The sequence below is a fragment of the Fukomys damarensis genome, unplaced genomic scaffold (genome assembly GCF_012274545.1).
Source record: "Fukomys damarensis isolate Sample0158 unplaced genomic scaffold, DMR_v1.0_HiC HiC_scaffold_5, whole genome shotgun sequence".
Lineage (NCBI taxonomy): Eukaryota > Metazoa > Chordata > Mammalia > Rodentia > Bathyergidae > Fukomys > Fukomys damarensis.
In genome coordinates, this window is record NW_022900917.1 from 81,826,166 (window position 1) to 81,846,933 (window position 20,768).

Genomic DNA, 20,768 nt, shown 5'->3' on the forward strand with positions numbered 1-20,768 from the left:
GGGGCACAGACTCTCAAGTCAGTTCTACCACGGGATTTCATGCAAAGGTTTCAGAAATAACCAATCACTATAAGCCATCAACAGTGGTCAACACAATGGATAAGAAAAAAGAAGACAATGTCTCATATTCAAGATTTCAGATTCAAAAGACTTTAGACTTTATTGAAACATCATTCAAGCCTAGCCAAAGGCAACGAATTCCTTTTTTTTTTTTTTTTTTAACTGCCAATAAGAACAAGGCAAGGAAAAAGTAGCACTCACCTGGTCGATGTCTGTTGGCTGCTTCAGCAGGAAGGGAACTGCCCTGGAGCCTCCGAGCGCCTGTCTTACCACCTGTCCCACCAGGATAGTGGTAAATGACAGAAGCTGAGCACAGCCCTTCCAGGGCAGCTGGGTAGGAGGAAGAAAAAGACATAGAATTGGTAATGTTAGTGGCCCATGATTAGCTCAAACTACAAGGTAAAAAATTATTTGAACATCTGGATAATTTGCAAATGCCAATTTTTCCCCAAAACAAAGATCCAACTAAAAAGATCACTAGTTTTGTTACACACAGAAACTTGCCACCTAGCTTTCACAAGCCCATGGCAGGGCTGGTACCACAAAAAATTCATAAAAGTCCAAGTCTCACCAATGGGCTGATTGCACAGGTAAAACACCCTTCCACTCCATTGTTTTCTCCCCAAAAACAGCATTTTCATAGACAGCACATGGCAGATACAGTACCAGATTCTGGAGCAAGAGATGTGGGGCAGAAAATGCTCTGAATTGAAAATATCTAAATGTAAGACCACCAAAGCAGTACCAGAACATCTTTCCACCCCAAGCACCCTATGTGTGCATTCCATTTGGGACACGTAGATCTGTCCTTTCTCAAGCATCCTTATACCTGTGCTGCCTTGGGTCCAGCCCTGCTCTTGCTGGCAGTCACATCCTCAGTTGCAAGCTGAGCCACATACATGTACAGTGTGCTCCTGTGTTCATCATTAGCATCTTTTTTTTTTTTTTTGTGACAGGGTCTTACTATGTAGTTGAGACTGACCTGGAACTCACTGTGTAAGCCAGGCTGGTCTCAAACTCACAGCGATCCTCCTGCCTCAGCCTCCCAAGTGACATCATTAGCATCTTTATTCATTCATTCAGTGGTTCTTAAACTTTTGTCTCAAAACTCCTAGATACTCTTAAAAATTATGAAAGACTGGCAACCCCTTCAGGACCCCTCCTGCCTCCCAGGAGCTATTCCTATTCCCCATTCCTATTACCCAATAAATGTTCCTACTTTTAAAAAAATTACTAAGGACCACAAAAAGCTTTTTTTTTAATGTAGTTACATCTATATGTAATTATCATATTAGAAAATAAAATTGAGAAGAGATTAAGTATTTAGGTATTAATTCCTTTTAAAATAATGTTAAGCTGGCCACCTGTAATTTTTATGAAAATATCTGTGGTCCAAAACAAAAATTGCATACTGAAAAAATGGCATCATTTTAAATTTTTACAAATTTCTTTAATGTCTGATTTACCTCAAGCCAGTGAAGACCCTACTACTAACTTTACAGTCAACTGTCAGTCATCACCTGGCCTCTGAAAAACTCCACTGTGAGGAAGCAAACAGGGCAGCCCAGTTCCCGAGCCAGCCAATTGGGTTTATCAGCTACTGGGGCAGTGGGTGTTGCTTATTGCACAGACCCCAGTCATACAGCACACAGAGAAATGGACATAATCCACCAACCAATGATAAGGCCTCAAAGACTGCTTTCACAAGAAAACAGTAAAACTCACACCCTGTGTCTGTGTCTGCATCCTGCTTAATCCTTCCTCTGTTCCTCTCTTCCTTCCCACCTACTCCTGGCTCTCACTCCCTCTCTTTTCTGACTTGTATTTCTCCATTCTCTTTTGAAGCCAAATTATGGAATTACTAAAGATATTTTAAGTATGTCTTTTAATGAAGGTGTTTGTTAAATCTCTAATTCAGAACTGACTTCATTCCTTCATTCTGACTTGTTTTAACCCTAAATGGCTGCCAGGCCCCTCATTATCCAGCCACCCTCAAGGTAAGGGCCCTATTATTTTATTCCTGGTGAAACATTCATTCAGCAGGCATTTATGGATCACCTACAATATGCTGTTTGATGGACCTCCCCAGATGAAAAAGCTGTTCATGTTCTCTACCCTCAGGAGATACAGACCCTGCAAGGGAAAAAAAACTCAGCAACAAGGGGTGGCTTTGTGTCCCCACATGACATGTGGGTCAGGCAGCCCCTGTGTGTGGTGGGGGTTGAACAGGGAATGAGCCCACATACTGCTTCACCTGAAAATAGTTCATTCAGAGCCCCCAGCCCTCAGCTTGGTGGCTTCTGCCAACTTAGATGGCTTTCGCTCTGAGAAAAGGAGTAAGGCAGAGGACGCACCCAAAACACGCCCCCAGCTCTGGGGAAGTTGCCCCCAGCCCGCCCAGCCTGACCCTTCCTCACTTATCTCTCTCAATGTGGAAGAAGAAAATGCTGAAGGAGAAGTGTGCAGGGCAAACACCCCTAATTCAGACATAACTGAAAAATCAGGGTCTTACTGTGTAACCCAGGCTGGCCTCGAACTCAAGATCCTCTTGCCTCAACCTCCAGAATGCTAGGATTACAGAAGATTCTATTGTTCCAGAAACTCCATATAATGAAAGAAAGGCAAGTTTATCATATTTCAAGAATCAGAAAGGAATACAGTATACTGATTTGTCTTCTAATAGTGAAGACGTTATTTCCCCAAATTGCTCCAATACAATTTAAGAGAAAAAAACTCAACAGAGACACCATGATCATAGTTTCTAAGCCATCTGAAGATGAAGAGTCCCAGGGCCTTCCTACCATGGCACAAAGAAGTGATGGTATTTCAGAATTGGAAGATCTTTCAGAATGGAATATCCTAAAGATGCTAAACTTTAGGATTAGCATGAAAGAACTTTTTCCACAAAGAAGTGACACCAATCTACTTAAATTGATTGAGTCACAACCACCATGGATGGAGCCACTGTTGCAGCCTTGTTGATGTTTGGTGATGCAGGTGGTAGGCCCAGGAAAAGAAAATTATCTTCTTTGGCCGGGTGTGGTGGCACACACCTGTAATCCCAGCACTCAGGAGGCTGAGACAGGAGGATAGCTGTGAGTTCAAGACCAGCCTGGGCTACATAGTGAGTTCAAGGTCAGTCTCAACTACATAGTGAGACCCTGTCTCAAAAAAACAAACAAAAAAAGCCTGGGCTATAGTGAGTTCAAGGTCAGTCTCAACTACATAGTGAGACCCTGTCTCAAAAAAACAAACAAAAAAAATTATCTTCTTCTTCAGAGCCATATGAGGATGATGAATTTAATGATGATTAATCTCTTAAAAAGACAAGATTGGATTATGGAGAGGAATCAAACGAGTCTGCAGAATCTAACAGTAATTGGGAAAAGCAGGAAAGTATTGTATTGAAACTGCAAAAGGAATTTCCCAATTCTGATCAACAGAAACTAAGGGAAGTACTCGAAGAACATGAGTGGATATACATAGAAGGCTTGGAGTCTCTGAGAGTGTTTGCGGGAGACCAGGAGATGTAGATGCTTCACAGAGTGAGGTTCTGAATGGATAAAGAGGTTTCTTTAAGGGCTCAAAATTATCCTAAAAATGCACCTAAAACAAAACTGAAACAAATTTTCCATGGACACACAAAATGGATTTAAAAAGAAACGTTAAACAAATGTATTTAACCCTAAAGAAGTGAGTGAGGACTGACTATGACTCAGGTTCAGATGCCGGCAGCTCCCTGGATGAGGACTACAGCAGTGGGGAAGAGGTGCTGGAGGATGGCTACAAGGGGAAAATCTCCCACTCCCTGCAGGACTCCTCAATTGGTGAGCTCTCTCATTCCTCAGTGCTCCCAGAAAAAGGCTCAGAAGATAACAAAACTCCAGCCCTTTAATGGTTGGGAGACTGTTCACAAAGATGTCCAAAACAAATGCCTTATCAGAAGATTTGATATGGAACTGTAAGACACTGATCCAAGAAACAGATGTAGTTATAAGACTGATGAACAAATCTGAAGACATTTCAAATAAATTGACAAAACAAGTTACCATACTCACTGGAAATGGAGGTGGATGGAACATAGAATAATCCTCTATTCTAAACCAAAGTTTGTCACTCAAGCCCAACCAGGAAGTTGGTTTGAATTGGCTGGCATCGGTACATAAACATGGACTTAATGGCATTTTGGCAGATGAAATGGACCTAGTTAGAACCACTGCATTCCTGGTGTACTTCTAACAGGAGGGCAGCAAAGGTTCCCCTCGGATCCTGGTCCTAGCTTCAACTATAGATAACTGGCTAAGGGAATTTAATTTATAGTGCCCTACTGTAAACATGCTCTGCTACTATGGTTCTCTAGATGAATATAAACAAATTAGATTTAACATTCATAATAAATATGAAGGTAATGTAATTGTAAATATGTACAATTGTGCAATCAGCAGTTCTGATGACCACAGTCTGCTTCAATGCCTGAAACTTAATTATGCAATTTTGGATGAGGGCCATATGCTGAAGAATATGGGCTCCATCTGCAACCAGGACCTATGACAATTAATGCAAATAACTGATTACTGCTCACAGGTACACCTGCGAAGAGTAATTAGCACTCATGCCCCTGTTGGATTTTATTATGCCACATATGTTTAGTAGTAGTACCAGTGACATATGAAGAATGTTTTCTTCAAAGACAAAACCAGCAGATGAGCAGAATATATATGAAAAGGAGAGAATAGCACATACAAAACAAATTAAAAAGCCAGTTATTCTCAGGAGAGTGAAAGAAAAGGTTCTCAAGCAGCTGCCCCCAAGAAAAATCGAGTTGTGTGCAGTGTTAGAAAAGCAGAAGCAACTCTACCTGAGTCTTTTCAATAGATCAAAAAAATCTATCAATAACTTAGAAAAAAATACAAAAATGTGTGATGTCTTGATGCAGGTGAGAAAAATGGCCAATTACCCTTCTTTACATCAGCAATATTACGCAGCTGAGAAACTCAAGGAACTGCCTGAGCTGATACTAAAGGAACCTACACACTGTGAGGCTGACCCTGACCTAATCTTTGAAGACATGGAAGTTAGGACAGACTCTGAACTGAACGTACTTTGTAAATGGCACCAGCACATTAATAACTTCCAGTTAGACATGGACTTGATTTTGGATTCTCGGAAATTCCGAGATTTAGGATGCCTCTTGTCTGAACTGAAACAGAAGGGTGACAGAGTTGTATTATTCAGCCAGTTTACCATGATACTGGATATTTTGGAGGTTCTCCTAAAACATCATCAGCACCAGTACCTCAGATTCAATGGGAAGGCCCAAAAGGATTCATCTAATTGCTGAATTTATACCAACATGGAAATTTTGTATTTCTGTTGTCAACAAAAGCTGGTGGGTTAGGTATAAACCTGACTTCGCCAAATATTGTTATACTTCACAATATTGATTGTAATCCTTACAATGACAAACAAAAAGAAGATAGATGCCATAGAGAGACCAAACTAAAGAAGTATTAGTTCTAAAATTAATAAGCCAAGGGACAACTGAAAAAAATCCATGCAAAAAATTAATCAACAGAAATTGAAACTGGAACAAGATGACCATAGCAGATAAAGGAGACAAGGGGACCATGCCAGCAGATATCGCCACGTTACTGAAGACGTCAATGGGCCTGTGATGTGAGCCTTACGGACTCCTGGTTGACAAGGAGATCTCAATCTGGACATTTATATCATGATGACCATGGGATTTATGAATATTTGTAACTTTTTATAATTTCCATATTGCATTTCTCATAGTATGAACAACTTTTTGCCACTAACTGAACTTTCCAGATGCTCACATGGAATTTCCTAAGAAGCCACAATTAGGGAGTCCTGAAGATGCTGAACAGTCATTTTATAATGCAGTTTTCTGAATGGGGATTAACTGGTGACTATAACAAATACGCTAATGCTTTAGAAATGTCAATATTGTTGTAATTATTTCTACCTCCAAATATACATATTGTCTTTCACTGGATAATGTGTGCAGATTTTTACATGTGCCTTCTTTTGACAATGCTTATGTCTTGTTTTTGCTTGTTTCATTTGAGGTTCTTTTTTCCTGTTAGTTTCAAAAGTGTAGCTGGGTAGGTCTGTAGCTTTCACTTTTTGCTATTTGAGGCATGTATCCACCAACGTCAGCAAGAACTCAACCTGAATCTAACAGTGGCATTCCATATACTAACATCCCCCAAGTACTCTCCGTACTTATGTTAAAACACGTTTGGCATTAAATTGTTTCCCAGTGAATAGTAACTAAAGAAGCCCTTCCCTTGCTCCATGGACTCCTTCCATTCCTTTCCCAACTGCACTGTTGTGCTCATTAATTCTGCCTGCTCTTGTGCATGTTTTCATTGCTTTACTCCTAATGACCTTTGCTTCTCTTGAAACTGCTGCATAGTCACTCCTGCTCCTGGTCTCTTCCTCAGAATAGTTGCTCTTGACACACCCCCATCCATCAGCAAAGCATTGGGAACACTTTTCTAGTTTGTCGGAACAGGTTACGTAAAGCTGTCCAACTTGAGAGCGGACTGGATGTGACTTCACATTGAGACAGCATTAGTTAGGTACTGCATGGAAATAGGTCATTAACTTTAAACTCTTTATCACAAAATATAATTTTTTATTATTAAGTTTCCAGAACTTCCAGTTAAGACCACCCAAACAGAGAGGCATTGTTCAATGCCAGTCTTGTGTGGGTTACAAAGTAAAATTTAGAAGTAAAGTTGTCTATTTGCTATTTAACTCTTTATTACATCTTCCTTTAAATTTCTGCCTGTCAGTCTACAATGCTGTTTTTATTATACATCTGTTTCTTTGTATAACTTGTGAGTTTCATGTGTTTCCATTATGTAAATATCATTATAAATAAAGTTATTTATAAATTTTTTTAAAAGACCTCAGCAACAAGCATTTCCAGACCAAACACCAGCTCCCTAACAGGGAGGTTTCTAGCTCTACCCATCTGCCTGGGGTGTCAGAAGAGGCTTTTCTTCCAATAAAATGTTCTGCTTTTTCCTCTTTCAATAAAAAAAGGGGGGTATAATTCACATACAATAAAATGTATCCACTTACAATGTACAATTTGGCAGTTTTTGCAACCATCACTACTACCCAAAAACGAGCCTGCCACTTTATTAGTCACTTCCCACTCCCCCTCTTCCCAGCCCCTGCAACACTGACCTCCCTTCTGCTTCTAAATGCGGCTGTTCTGGATCTTTCATATAAATAGAATCATACATTATGTAGCCTTAGGCCAATTTTTTTCAAAGTCCATCCATGTTGCAACAATACCAGTAATTCATTTGTTCTCATACCATATTTTGCTTATTCGTTCGTTCATCACCTAATGCATGAAGTTTGGAAGAATGAGTGTAAGAGGTAAAGGTGTAGGCAAAGGCATCCTAAGCAGAGGGCAGGATATGCCATGAATGGAGGTAGAAGGAAGCACAGGGAAGAAGTACAAGCCTCCGTCAGAGGATACAGCACAGGAGGTGTGCAGAAGAGGCAACAGACAAGGTTGGGAAGTGACATGGAACCATCCTCACAGCAACCAGCACAGGCTGGCTGCTTTCCCTCTTCACCCCTTCTTATCCCCCACCCTCACCCAAACTGGGGACTAAAACCCAGGGCGTTTGCGCTGAGCTATATCCCCTCTAAGTACTATTTTTCTCACTAACCCACTAAACTGTCGGGCTGGGGTTCAAATTTGCAATCTTGCTGTCTCGGCCTCCTAGAATGTGGACATTACAGATGCACAGCACCATGCCCTTTCTTTTTAGGGACTTCTGTTTTCTCTTGAGACAAGGACATCTTCATCAGACATTCTTACCCCCTAGCCACAGAAAGTCATTCACAGAGCGGAGCAGCTCCACTGACATGTGGTAGTGCACCAAAGCATCCTGCAGCATCCCAGCCTGGAGGCACAAATCCCCCACGTGCTTCCGCATGCGTCCTTGGCACCGCTTCTTGTAATGTCTAAAAACAAAACACGATGGAAATGCGTCATTATTACTACACGACTGCCACCCTTACAGCACACTGGCTAAACATTATTCAATTCTCTCACTAAAAAAAATGTTAAGAAGGCAGCTTTAGGCTCTAAAATTAAAAGCCAGCAACAATCATTGCCAGTTATGTTAGCTGGAGGGAGCCTAACTTCCAAAATGTACTTCCAAGTGGCTGTTTAAAGGTAATAGGTATATAGGACTTCCAACATATATTTCATTTAAACAATATTAGAATAGTATTTTTCTTTTCTGGTTTTTCAGTTGCAACATTGACATAAGAAAGTTCATTTCAGCTTTTTAGAAAATCAATTCTCATCTACTTTCTTAACTTTGAAACTATTATTACTTTATGAAGACAGCTATGCTATCTATAATTAGCCAACCATTTGGCTTTAACAAACAGAACCTTTATCTTCAATTTCAAAGTAAGTTTTAATAAAGGTTTCAGGATGGACTTGGGATGCTCGCTGCAGCTTTTTAAATATTGGCAAAGACATGCTATTAAATAATGCAAAGGTTTCCAACACCATATCAACCCAAAAGCCAAAGCAACTATACCTAAACCTTTATCATTTGAAAACAATCCTAATCTTTTGGTACCAGGGATCGAACTCGGGTCCTTGCACTTGGAAGGTAGGCAGCAGAACCACTGAGCTAAATCCCTAGTCCAATCCTAATCTTTTGATATTAAATCTATTAAAAGAGAAAATGTTTAAGATAAAATTTTAAGGAAAAATAGCAGCTGTATTAAGTATTCTCTCACCAAAAAAGCACAATAATATCAAGAACAAACTCCCAGGAGAGTCTGGAAAAGTGAGACACTCCTAATCAAATGAATATGATTGACAGAACTCAGGACAAAGTATAAAACCTATCAGATTTAACTCTACCAAGTTCAACAGTCTTTGGCTACCCAGGAGTTTAACTTTTCTGTTCCAGATACTGCTTCAACCAGGTCTGATGAGAAGCTGAGGCAGAGAGGAAACACATCAGTCTTCATTAGTTTTCACTCCAGCCACACACACTAGGATGGCCTTGCCAACAAGCCCTTTCACTGCTCCCCGATCCTGACCGGACATGGCCACCACAGCATCCTCCCACCTGCTCTCTCTGGCCCTCCCCTTGCAGTACCACTTTATATACACAGCCAGCTAGAGTGGCTTTTCCAAAACACAGATCTGATGGTATCATTCCCCAACATCAACCCCTTCAGAGGATCCCCTAAATCCCACAACCTCAACAGCTGCTTTCCACTGTCTGCGGGCTTATGTCATCCACCAGTTCACAAAGGAGAATATTCTATACGGAATCAATTCCCAACACTGGAAAGCACCCAGAAGGCCAGCCAGTTTTGCTTATACTGTCTACCCAGTCCCCTGCCCTAACATTCACATATGTGTTTATTATGACAAACAGATGAGTGGACAGTCAGCAGGGGCAGACTCTCAGGGGCTGCTCTTGCCCATTCTAACCCATTTTCTGCAGAGGTGTCAGCAGACCAAAACTTCTCACCACCTACTCAGGAGGCAGAGACAGAAGGATCACCACAAGTTCAAAGCCAGCCTCAGCTACATAGTACAGGGCCAGATTGTACTACAAAGCGAGACCCTGTCTTAAAAAAAAAAGAAAGAAAGAAAGAAAGAGAGAGAGAGAGAGAGAGAGAGAGAGAGAGAGAAAATTCACTACCTCCTTCTGCTGTCAGTTCTGATAAAACTGAGCTTCTCCAAAGCCCTCCTGGCCAGGCTCTCTTCAGCCTCCTCCTGCCACCCACTCCTGGACAGGGACTACTGGGAGCCTTACAGCACCCAGTGCTGCCCAAAGCCCCAGGCCCATAAGCCTCCAGGTCTCTGCTCAGGATGCCCTTCCCCTGGCTGATTCTTACTCTGTCTTCAGAACCCAATGCAGAGCCCTCTTCCTCCAGGATGTTTTCCCTGATAATGTCCTGTAGATCTCCACCACGCTTCCCTTGGCAACAGGACAGAAGTGTTACTATCTGGGTGTCTGTCTATCTCCGGCACTAAGACTGATGCCTCTCTGGGAGTATTTGGGAATTTGAGGGTATTTGGGGGTAGTGATTAGAAGACGAAAAGCAAGCGGAGAAGTCAAATTCACAGTCCAAGTCCCAAAGTCAAGGATTCTCACATATATATCACATGCTTTTGCATTTGTTAGAGGAAAAAGTGAATCACCATAAAAACCTCTCATTCTAATCTCAACATAATACATTCTTAGGAATTCTTTGTCCTCATATGATATTAAATAAGATATGGGAATAATATAAATGGCACAGATGCCAGGGATTTATTAGCTCAGTGGCACTGTGCCTGCCTCACAAGCACAAGGTCTTGAGTTCAATTCTGGTACCAGGAAAAAAAGAAAAGATAAAAATTTCTTGGAGCTGAGGATTTAGCTCAGTGACACTGTGCCTGCCTTGCAAGTGCAAGGTCCTGAGTTCAATTCCTGGTACTAACAACAAAAAAAAAACACAGATTTATCTTATAAATGACAAAGAGTTTCGGAGAAGGCACTCCCTGTCCTAAGAAGCAGGAGAATGTGAATCCATCCAACCCACAGATGCAGGCCTGCTGGGCACGGTGGTGCAAGCCTGTGATCCTAGCACTAAGGAGGCTGAGGCAAGAGGATTGCTGGGAGTTCAAGCCAGCCTGGGCTATATAGTGAGGCCCTGTCTCAAAAAAAAAAAAAAAAAAAAAGCAAAACAAAAAATATATAAATGAGATGCAGGCCAGTACCCTCACTCATGAAGGCAAAGTCATACTCACCTCCTAGGTACAACAACCTAGGCGAGGAATTCAGCATCCAAATGGATACTTTCATAAGTGAACAAATACTGCTATTATACAGTTTGAATTTGACTTCTTAAAAAGACTTCATTCCCACCTACTTAGGCAAAGGTTTTCTTCACAGCACCCTGCCTGCACTTCTAATGAAGTAAACTATACATATTCACATGAACTTAACAAAATGTACATCCATTACAATTAAATATTGCCCAGAGAATTTTCAAAAGTAGAAAGTATAACTGTTAGGATAAGAAACAATTTGTTTTAAAAACATAGGACTTGCAAGACACATAATACTTGCAAATACTCTCAAAATTTTTCATATTAAGGCCAGATGATTCAATAAAACTATGTAAAATATTTTAAATCATATAAAAATAGAATGAATCCTAATACTTCAGGGGAAGTCTTTCAAGTACTATACAATCAAAACTGTACCTTACATTTACATATACTAAAGTACTCAATTCTCAGAATACTATATGTCCCTAACTAGATCATATCAAGACTAAAAGCAATTGTGTTATACTGCTTTGAAAAATACAATAAGAAATAGATAACAGAATTAAGGCAATTCAACTTCTACTTACCTATGACATGGATAAGCAATTAAAAATTTTTAAGTTAATTTTGGTAAAATTCAGATTATAACTTTCTCACCAAAACTCAAATTTAATGTACCAATAAACTCAATTAAAGCTGAAAAAAAAAACCAAGACCTGTCATGTAGAGGTAAAAGATCCCAACAATGAACGTAACTGTACTGTATCCTAAAATGTACCAATAAACTCAATTAAAGCTGGAAAAAAAAACACCTCAAATTTAAAAAAAAGATGTGGGCCGGGGATTTAGCTCAGCGGTTTGGTGGCCTGCCTTGCAAGCACAAGGACGCAAATTCAATCCCCAGTACCAAAAAAAATAAAATAAAGATGTGAGATCTTCCTTCCTTGAAAATGATATTAGTATCTTCAAGTCTGTCTAAAAGTTCTGAATTCCAACATATACAATTATTTGAATTGTTATATCATATGACCATTGAATATGTTTAATGAATACAAAGGAAAAACACAAAAGAAACCATGTTAAAAATTTAATGAGTAAAGTGTTTGTAAATGGGGAGGGGAAAAGCGGGTGAAAGGAGGGCAGGGACAAGGGGAAAAACTGAGACCCAAGACCTGTCATGTAAAGGTACAGGATCCCAATAATGAATGTAACCGTACTGTACACCTAAAATGTACCAATAAACTCAATTAAAAAAAAATAAGAACCTGGTAATCACCTAATAGCAACAGTCCAAAATATACCTATGCTAAGTCACGGGCAAAGGCCTGACAGTACACAGATGAAGAGAAAGATGTGACTTCTAGAAGTCAGAGGAAACGTACCACAGAGCTCCATACAGATGGCTCAAAGCATACTTCTGTGCACCAGCTAACATTGAATTAAAGACAGCTGATAGTGTGGCTCAGTGAGAGTGCTTGCCTGGCATGCAGGCCCTTACGTTTAACAGTCAGCATTGACAAAAATAATACAATAAAATAGGTAGATCCAATCAAAGATATAGGGCAGTGGTGGCGAACCTATGACACATGTGCCACACAGACCATTTGTATTGTTGAAAGCTCTATATCACTGATCTAAGCTATACTATTTTCATGACCTGGTCAAACAAAAAAAGAAAATGTTTAATATTTTTTGTGAATTTGGTGCTATTTATATGGCTCATGAAAAATAAGACCTTGGTGTTCTAGTTCACAAACCAATTTCCATTCAAAGTAATTTATATATTCAAATCCAAAGGAAAGCTAGAGCTGTACAACAGTTTGCAATTAAAATCCAAAGGAACTCTGAGAAAGGAAATCTCATTTTGGTAGGGGGAGTGTCACCCAGATTTAGAAGTCTCTGCATATTGGACAACAGCTAAGATTCATGATGTTGCATGAGAATATCTTGTGGTGGAAAAGCCTTTTGATTGTGCAGATCATCTATATATAAAATCAAATAAATATCCTACCAGGTGTTCAGGTGGCATAGATGAAGCTCCAAAGCAACTGTAAATTTGTAAGAGAGCTCTGAACAGAACTTAAAATGCAGTGTTTTATATTCAATCTCAGATGCTTTACCAGCCATTAACTGATACTGCCAATAGCCTAATGAAGAACTGAAGGCAAATCATTACTGTTGATTTGCTCCCTCCAGACCTTTCCATATTAAAGCTAGATATTAAGCCAGGAGTGGTGGCTCACACCTGTAATACCAGCACTCGGGAGGCTGAAGCAGGAGGATCGCTGTGAGTTCAGGACCAGCCTGGGCTACATAGTGAGTTCCAGATCAGTCTCAATTACATAGTGAGACCCCGTCTCAAAAAACAAAAACACAAAAAAATAAAGTGAGATATTAAAACATCACTCTATTACAGAGGAACTTAAGTTTACCCTGCATCTCGTACTACTTTCTACTGCAAGAAGGAGGAACTGAAAATTTTTCACTGAAAGTGCAAAAGTAGGTCTAGCAATACAGCTCAGAGGTAGAGTGTGTGCCTAGCAATGTGCAAGACTGTGGGTTCAATCCCCAGCACTGCCCCGCTCAAAGTGCAACAGTGTCTGCATTTTATTTTGCATGTGCGCATTATTTTGTATATCCACAGCCACATCATTGTAGAAGTGAAATTAAACACCACTATCCCTGAGGTGTGTTTTGAGGCCAACTAACCATCAAAGAAATCTGAGCCTCAAGAACTAGAACTTAACTGTGTATGCACAAGACGCTTTTCTGAGAGTTTTCCAGGCAGGCTCCAAAAATGATCTACTTTATGGTTCCAAGTATAATAGGGATGAAATGAACTTACTGGAGAGAATCAGCCTTTAAATCCTGCTACATTATTGACTTAATACTTGATACTGGACTACTTACTTAGTCTCTCTGAGAATGCCTCCTGCTCTGCAAGGGGGCCCACCACTACCCATCTCTCATGGCACTGATGACATGAATAAAGTATGCAAGTAGGGTAGCTAACTGGAGCCTGACATAGTTATGTGGATTCCTCTTAAGCATCTTCTCCCAGGAAGTACTGAGCCTCTAACGACAGACTGTCCTATTTATCTTTGTACTCACGCAATATTGTACCTTACACTTAGAAGGGTCAAAAAAGAACTGCATGCTCCAAAGTATCTTTCCATATTCAATAAGGACTTATTTCTTTAAGTCTATTATAGAGAAAAAGATCATCCCAGATCTGTAAGAGATGTTCTGTGACCACAAGATCCAAGAGAACTAGCTATGTAGAAAGTCATCTTTCCCTGATACTTTAAAAAAGTTACCTGTTGAGCCCTCATAAAAGGGGTGGCAGACTGCTGTCAGTTTTATGGGGGAAGTTGCTGCAAAGCAAAAGAAAAGGCAAGCCCCTCTAGCTGCTTCACTGCTCTCAGCACATGCCTGCACCAGTGCTGCTCTGTATCATGCCCACCATGCAGCTGCAGCCAGCAATCACATGCCTGATATATTCTTTTAGAAGCCTAGGGAACAGGACTAGCAATGTATCTCAGTGGTAAAGCACTTGTCTGGCATGCTCAAGGGCCTGGGTTTGACTCCCAGCACCAACAAAACAAAACAAACAAACAAAAAAAACCTAGGGTCAAGCAAGGCACTACACTTTTTTGTGTGTTTTTTTGTTTTTGGTACCGGGGATTGAACTCAGGACCTTGCACTTGCAAGGCGGACGGTGGCACCAGTGAGCTAAATCCCCGACCCAGAACTACAGTTTTACTGTTCCCAATCAAAATATCCCATGAAAAATCCCTCTGCAGCCACCTAACTCAGTTTGCATCTCACTCAAAACAAAACAAAAATTAATAAAGGCTCATTCATCACTAAATACTAAAGACCAGACAAAGTCCCCAGTACAGTATTTTAACAAGTATCAAACACCACTAGGTTATGTGCTTAAAAAGCTAAAATCAAAAATTAACAGGTTACCCAGACAACATATGGATCTAGGCAGCAGTTAAGTTTTGTTTTTTATAGCAAGGAAGGCTATGAGAAAGCAGCACATGGGGAAATCTAGCTATTGTTAAAGCAGTACATTCACAGCCTACCTTTTCAGACCCAACAACACACTCACAGGGCGGTATGATAGAAAAAAAAGAAAAAGAAAAGAAAGGAACAAGCAAAATTAGAAACATATCAGAACAAAAATAGTTTTGATAGCAACGACACTACATGTTCAAGAAGAGGCCATGGTTCTGATGAGCAAGGAACATAGTGAGCTTTTCATTGAAACACACCCACACCCGGTGCTATGAGGAAGACTAGGACGAAAGGCAGAGTTACCTGTCAAGAGAGCCTCCCACAACCTGGTCAGGGTGCCAAGCCAAACTGGACTTATATGCAGACATTGCCCAGCAAGCCACAAAATGCTGTGCCATCTCAGGTCAGACAGCTCCTCTTTCCTAGCAAGAGGTGCAGGTGAGAGGGAGACTGTGCATCCAATCACTGCTTGGAAACAGGGAACATGAGGTTGGGAAAACAACAACAGGTACCATTGACCAGAGGAGAATGATTGTCACTGGGGTTCACTGGTGCCATTTTCACGCTGCAATTCAAAGGATGATGGAGTGTTTGTAAATGCCAAACTGGGCATGCCACAAAGTGACATTTTACTACCTGCTGCACCTCCAGGGCTCAAAGGAGAGCATATGGTGGCTCTTGACAAATACTTGCCAATTTTTTCCAGCTACCACGTTGAGAAGTGCTGTACCCAACCAGCTGTTACTCCTCCAGAATTGTTGTCAAAAGACTCCTGGCATTGGCTGGTGGAAGCTAATAGCTAAAAAATGACCCGGCTGCCTCGGGTAGCAAAGGAGGAAGGCACTGGCCAAGGGCTTACAGCAGGGTCCTCCCAGGCTGTTTCAGAGGCTTCAGCCAGTCATTTCCTCACAGTAAAGGGGGCTGAGTCACTTGGCTGATCTTGAAGGCTAAGGTAAAACTGCAGAGTGGTGGAAAGACCCCACTCTAAAGTCATACCTGGCTCTGCCACAAGAGGGACCTCCTCTTTGCAAAGGCTGCAGCCAAAATCTGAACTTCACCTCTGCTGCGGGACAGCCACAGTGGCAAGGCAGTGAAACAGGGCAGCAGCCAGAAAGCCAAGAAAATGGCAAGAAGAGGTAATGTGCAATTCTGAGTTGAAGAAAAGTTCTGACTTCACAGCAGGGAAGGGTGAAGACCGATCTTTCTCTGCTCTACCTAACACCCCTGGGAACACAGAAGATGGACACACTTCTCGTATGTACAAGTTAGCTCCGCAGGAGCTCCTTGGTCGTTTTCTCAGAACCATCACTGTGGTTCTCAGATGAAAAAGCAGCCCCTGGGAGTCAGGGGACATAGGTTCTACTCCTGGCTCACCTGGAACCTACTTCTTGCCTCTCCAGGTTCAGCATCTCATATATAAATGAAACTGAATAAAAGCTTTCAAACTGTGCTCTAGGGCAGCCCTGCCCTATAGAAATAAAACACAAGCCACATCAGGAAATTTAAGTTTCTAATTCCCACATTTTAAGAAGTATAAATAAGTGAATGAAATAGGCTTAATAATACATCTCATCTAATGTATGTGGTCAATATAAAAAAGAAGGTATTAGAAGGGTATTTCATGTTCACTTTTCAGTAGTAAATCTCAAAATCTGGAGGGTATTTCATACACAACACATCTCCACTCATTTTAGGGATCAAAAGATACAAGTGGCTGTGGCTGCTATACTGGAAAGCAGTAGCAGGAGTCCCACCAAAAGGTCCTCAAACAAACGGAGGTAAGTGTTTGCACAGACCCTAAGTGACAATCCTTACCCAAAAGCTAGGCCTGTTTTACAGTCACTGATTTTTTTTAAAACTAGTGAACAGTATCTCTCAAATCCTTGCTGCAAGAAATCTCTACCAGTTGCTGTCCTTGCTGTATAAGGACACAACCTAAGCACCAAGCCATGGAGCTACAGTCTCTAGGTAAGCTTACCTACTATCTGTGTCCAGACCCACGAAGTCCTTTTTCTCAAAGGGGACACACAGAAGTGGGATTTTGTCCCCGGACTTGTCCGTGGCTCTGTCCAGACGCTTGGACTCAAGCACAATGAAGAGCGACTCAATGAAGTCCTCGATGCACTTCTCCACAGAGTCGCAGTCTTCATAGCTAGGGTAGAAGGCAACATCAGGGCGTGGCTGCTCAGCCACCTCCCCCTGCAGCCCAAAGACGAAGAGCCGGGAATCATAGAGTGTGGAGCCATAGATCTCCTTCTGCACATGGAACTTCTCGAAGGTCTGTGGCCAGTCCTTGGCTGAGAAGCAATCAGTGATGGTGATGAGGCCCACAACCTTACGGTGAGTCTGGAAGTCACCCCACTCGTTGTTCTCTGGCGGATAGTGGTGCCGGTAGCGGATGAAGAGGGCCCGCTGTGAGTCCCGCATAATGAGCTGACTCACAGAGCAGATCCTCTTATAGATCCTGAAGAAGTTCTCCTCAGAAACAATGCCCACAGGCTGCACCACGACCAGGAGGGTCTGGTGGTCCTCAGCACACTGCATGTAGTCGGGGACACTCATCCTGAAGTCCCTGTCCAAAGGGAAAAAGCCGCACTTTGAGCTCACTTGTGGCTGTGGCTCACCCATTCCAGGATACAAAACCTACAATGCTATCCCACTGGCAGTAGAGGGCAGAGAACTCTGGTGTGCCCAGCCAGCACCAGTCCACCAGCTGGATCTCGCAGTTCTACACTGGTTACTACTCTAGATGACTATAAGTGATTTGTGCAATTTCACTGAGGCTCACTTTTCTCTTCTGTAAGAGGCCATAGCTGAAACTCACCATACACAGAATCTCATTTTTCACATACCCAACACTTAGTGAGCATTTCCCAATGTGCCAAGATTCGCCCAGATGAAAAGACAAGATCTCAGATACACTCATGAACAGAAAGAGTTAATATAATATCATAGAGATGTGATACACAGATTCAATGCAATTCTGATTAAAATCCCTACCAGATTTTTGATGGAATATAACAAGCCAATTTATAGTCAAGAGTAGCTAAGAAATTCCTGAGGTACCCTCACTGGGAAGGGTTATTTATCCCACAAGACAGCAACCAAGTAGAATTGCTAATGGGGTATGGGGTACTTTGTAGAATGACAAAAAATGTTCTAAAACTGATTATGGTGATGGTTGTGCAGCTTGCTCTGTGAATACACTTAAAACCATTGCTTTGTACATTGAAGCTGGTGAGCTGAATAGTATGTATTATATCTCAAAGAGGCTGTAAAAGAAATAAGACTAAATTAAAAAGCTACAATCAGCACAGTATTTGCACAGAGTTAATTTCATCAAAGAAATGTAATCAAGCTCAGAATCAGATCCACACATGCAAGGAAATTTGGAATACAGAGAGCTGCTGTAGTACAATAGTGAAAAAAGACAGGCTCTCCCATTAATGGCATCAGGATGATGGACAATCCATGAGTAAGAAAGAAACACAGGCACTGGGATGCAGCTCCACAGTAGAGCACTTGTCTAGCATGCACAAAACCTTGCATTCAATGTACAGCACTGAAAGAAAAGGAAGTTGCAACAGCCAATCAGAATGCAGGCAAGATATTCCAACAGACACTTCTGAAGACGAAAGAAAAATAAGGAATATGTGCACAAAACATGATCACCCCAATGGCAATCAGGAAAAAGGGAACTGAACCCACTAATAAAACTATTTCATACCAGCTTGACAAAAAAAGTTTTTATTTTAGTAAAATATAGAGAGAATTTACCATTTCCAAGTTCTATAACAGGAAGTACATTCACACTGCTATACAACCATCACCACCATACATCTCCAGAACTTTTCTTCATCTAACAATAAAACTCTGTGCCCACTAAACACTAACTCCCCACTGCTACCTACTACACCTCCTGGCAATCACCACTCTACTTTGTTTCTATGAATTTGATTCCTCTATGTACCCCACATAAGTGGAATCATGCACTATTTGTCCCTTTGTAATTGGCTTATTTCACTTAGCAGAAAGTCTTTAAGGTTCATCCATGTCATAGCATGCATCAGAATTCCCTCCCTTTTTAAAACTGAATAATGTGCCATTATATGGAGGAACCATATTTTTGTTCACCCATTGATAGACACTTGAGTTGCTTCTACTTTTAGTTATTATAAATACTGCTGGTATAAACATGGCTGAACAAGAAATTTTAAGACGAAAAATAAGTATTTGCAAACCTGTGGATCAAAGGTAACTCTCTTATCTGACAGAGAGGAACATAGACTAGTACATCTACTTTGGAAATCAGTTAACATTATATAAAGGTCAGTATGTGCATCCTCCAGACTCAGAAATTCCTTCTATGGGAAACTTGATATATGGATGACAGGTGAAATTAACAGAGCTTCACAGAAGCAAGAACCAGAAACAACACAAATGTCCATCAACAGAGGAATGGACAACTAAACGGTGGTCTTTTAACACAATGAAACATTATAAAACAGTGAAAATGAACAACCTATAGCTACACTGCAGGAACAAGGATGAATATCAAAAATATAATGGCCGGTCTGGGGATTTAGCTCAGTGGTTCGGCCACCTGCCTTCCAAGTGCAAGGTCCCCAGTCTGATTCCCAATACCAAAAAAAAAAAAAAAAAAAAAAAAAAAAAGATGGCCAAGAGCAAAAAAAAAAAACAAAAAGTTATTGTTAATATAAATGATACAAATCCACTTATATAGGTCAAAAACAGAGAATACTAGGGCTGGGGGATGTGGCTCAGTGACAGAGTTCTTATCTAGCATGTACATGGCTCTGGCTTGATCACCAGCCATGGGGTGGCAAAGGGAGGCAAGACTAAATAATATACTATTTAGAGATATTTGTATGTATGGTAAAACCACAATGAAAATGTAAATTTGGATAGTAGCACTTAGGTGGCAACAAAGGAAATAGCAGGCTTCAGAAGCACAAGCCATGCAGCCATGTTCTACATCTTACGGTGGATGGTAAGTACAGGGACATTAGCTTGGCCATGCTCAAAACCATACATTATATTTCTAAAAATTTAAAGATAAGATGTTTCAAACATTACATGTTGGACATATATGTTTCAATATTATATATTTAATACCTTTTTCAAAAGTTAGGAAAAAAGAAGAAAGACTTTCATGAGCTCCCAGTCTGGCATTCAGCAGACAAGTCAGTTTTACAGCCTCAGTTCTCCTCATCTACCAGTAGATTTATGCTGCTACTCCTACAGTACCCTTCACCAATAAGCAAAAAATAAGGACTCACAAAAAAGTCAGGTGTGCCAGTAATGCAGTTCTGCGTGAAACAGGTGGACAGTGGGTCTTGGACACAGGTCTGAGGATGGGAGCATTGAATTCTTCTCATCTAAAGAAAAACAAAACCAAAAAAGAAAGAAAGAAAAAGAAATGACATATGAGCTTTCCATAAAACTTAATTGAACTTAATAAGTGCCTTACTTCCCAGCACTCAGGAGGCTGAGGCAGGAGGATCACTGTAAGTTTAAAGCCAGCCTGGGCTACATAGTGAGTCCAAAGCCAACCTGCACTACAAAGTGAGACCTTGTCTCAAAAAAAAAAAAGTTCCTTATAAATATTAACTATTATTATAATTTCTTTTTCAATCCTCAATTTCCTCACTTTTTGTTGTTAAAATATTCTTAGCCTGGGTGTGGTAGCACACACCTGTAATCATAGCACTTGGGAGGCTGAGGCAGAAGGATCCCTGTGAGTTCACGACCAGCCTGGACTACATAGTGAGTTCCAGGTCAGTCTCAACTACATAGTGAGACCCTGTCT

General features: G+C 40.9%; 1 protein-coding gene and 1 pseudogene across 11 annotated transcripts in view; one reads left to right on the top strand and one right to left on the bottom strand.

The window, feature by feature from the left end:
- Positions 1-20,334, bottom strand: part of Trappc9 (trafficking protein particle complex 9) — a 682,458-nt gene extending 662,124 nt beyond the window's left edge. For 10 of the 11 annotated variants that reach the window (XR_004516032.1, XR_004516033.1, XM_033760864.1 and 7 more), the window contains exons 1-4: positions 20,239-20,334; positions 16,917-17,510; positions 7,934-8,079; positions 262-390 (exon numbers count right to left, since the gene is read on the bottom strand). Coding sequence is in view for 9 of the 11 variants with exons in the window: in XM_033760864.1 (XP_033616755.1) it covers positions 262-390; positions 7,934-8,079; positions 16,917-17,500 (859 nt within the window). In the remaining 2 variants the exon portion in view is untranslated. Of the gene's footprint in view, positions 1-261; positions 391-7,933; positions 8,080-15,006; positions 15,056-16,916; positions 17,511-20,238 lie in introns of those variants that run through there. The other variant, XM_033760872.1, reaches the window with a different exon arrangement.
- Positions 2,794-5,735, top strand: LOC104872892 (annotated as a pseudogene).
- Positions 20,335-20,768: the final 434 nt, after the last annotated feature.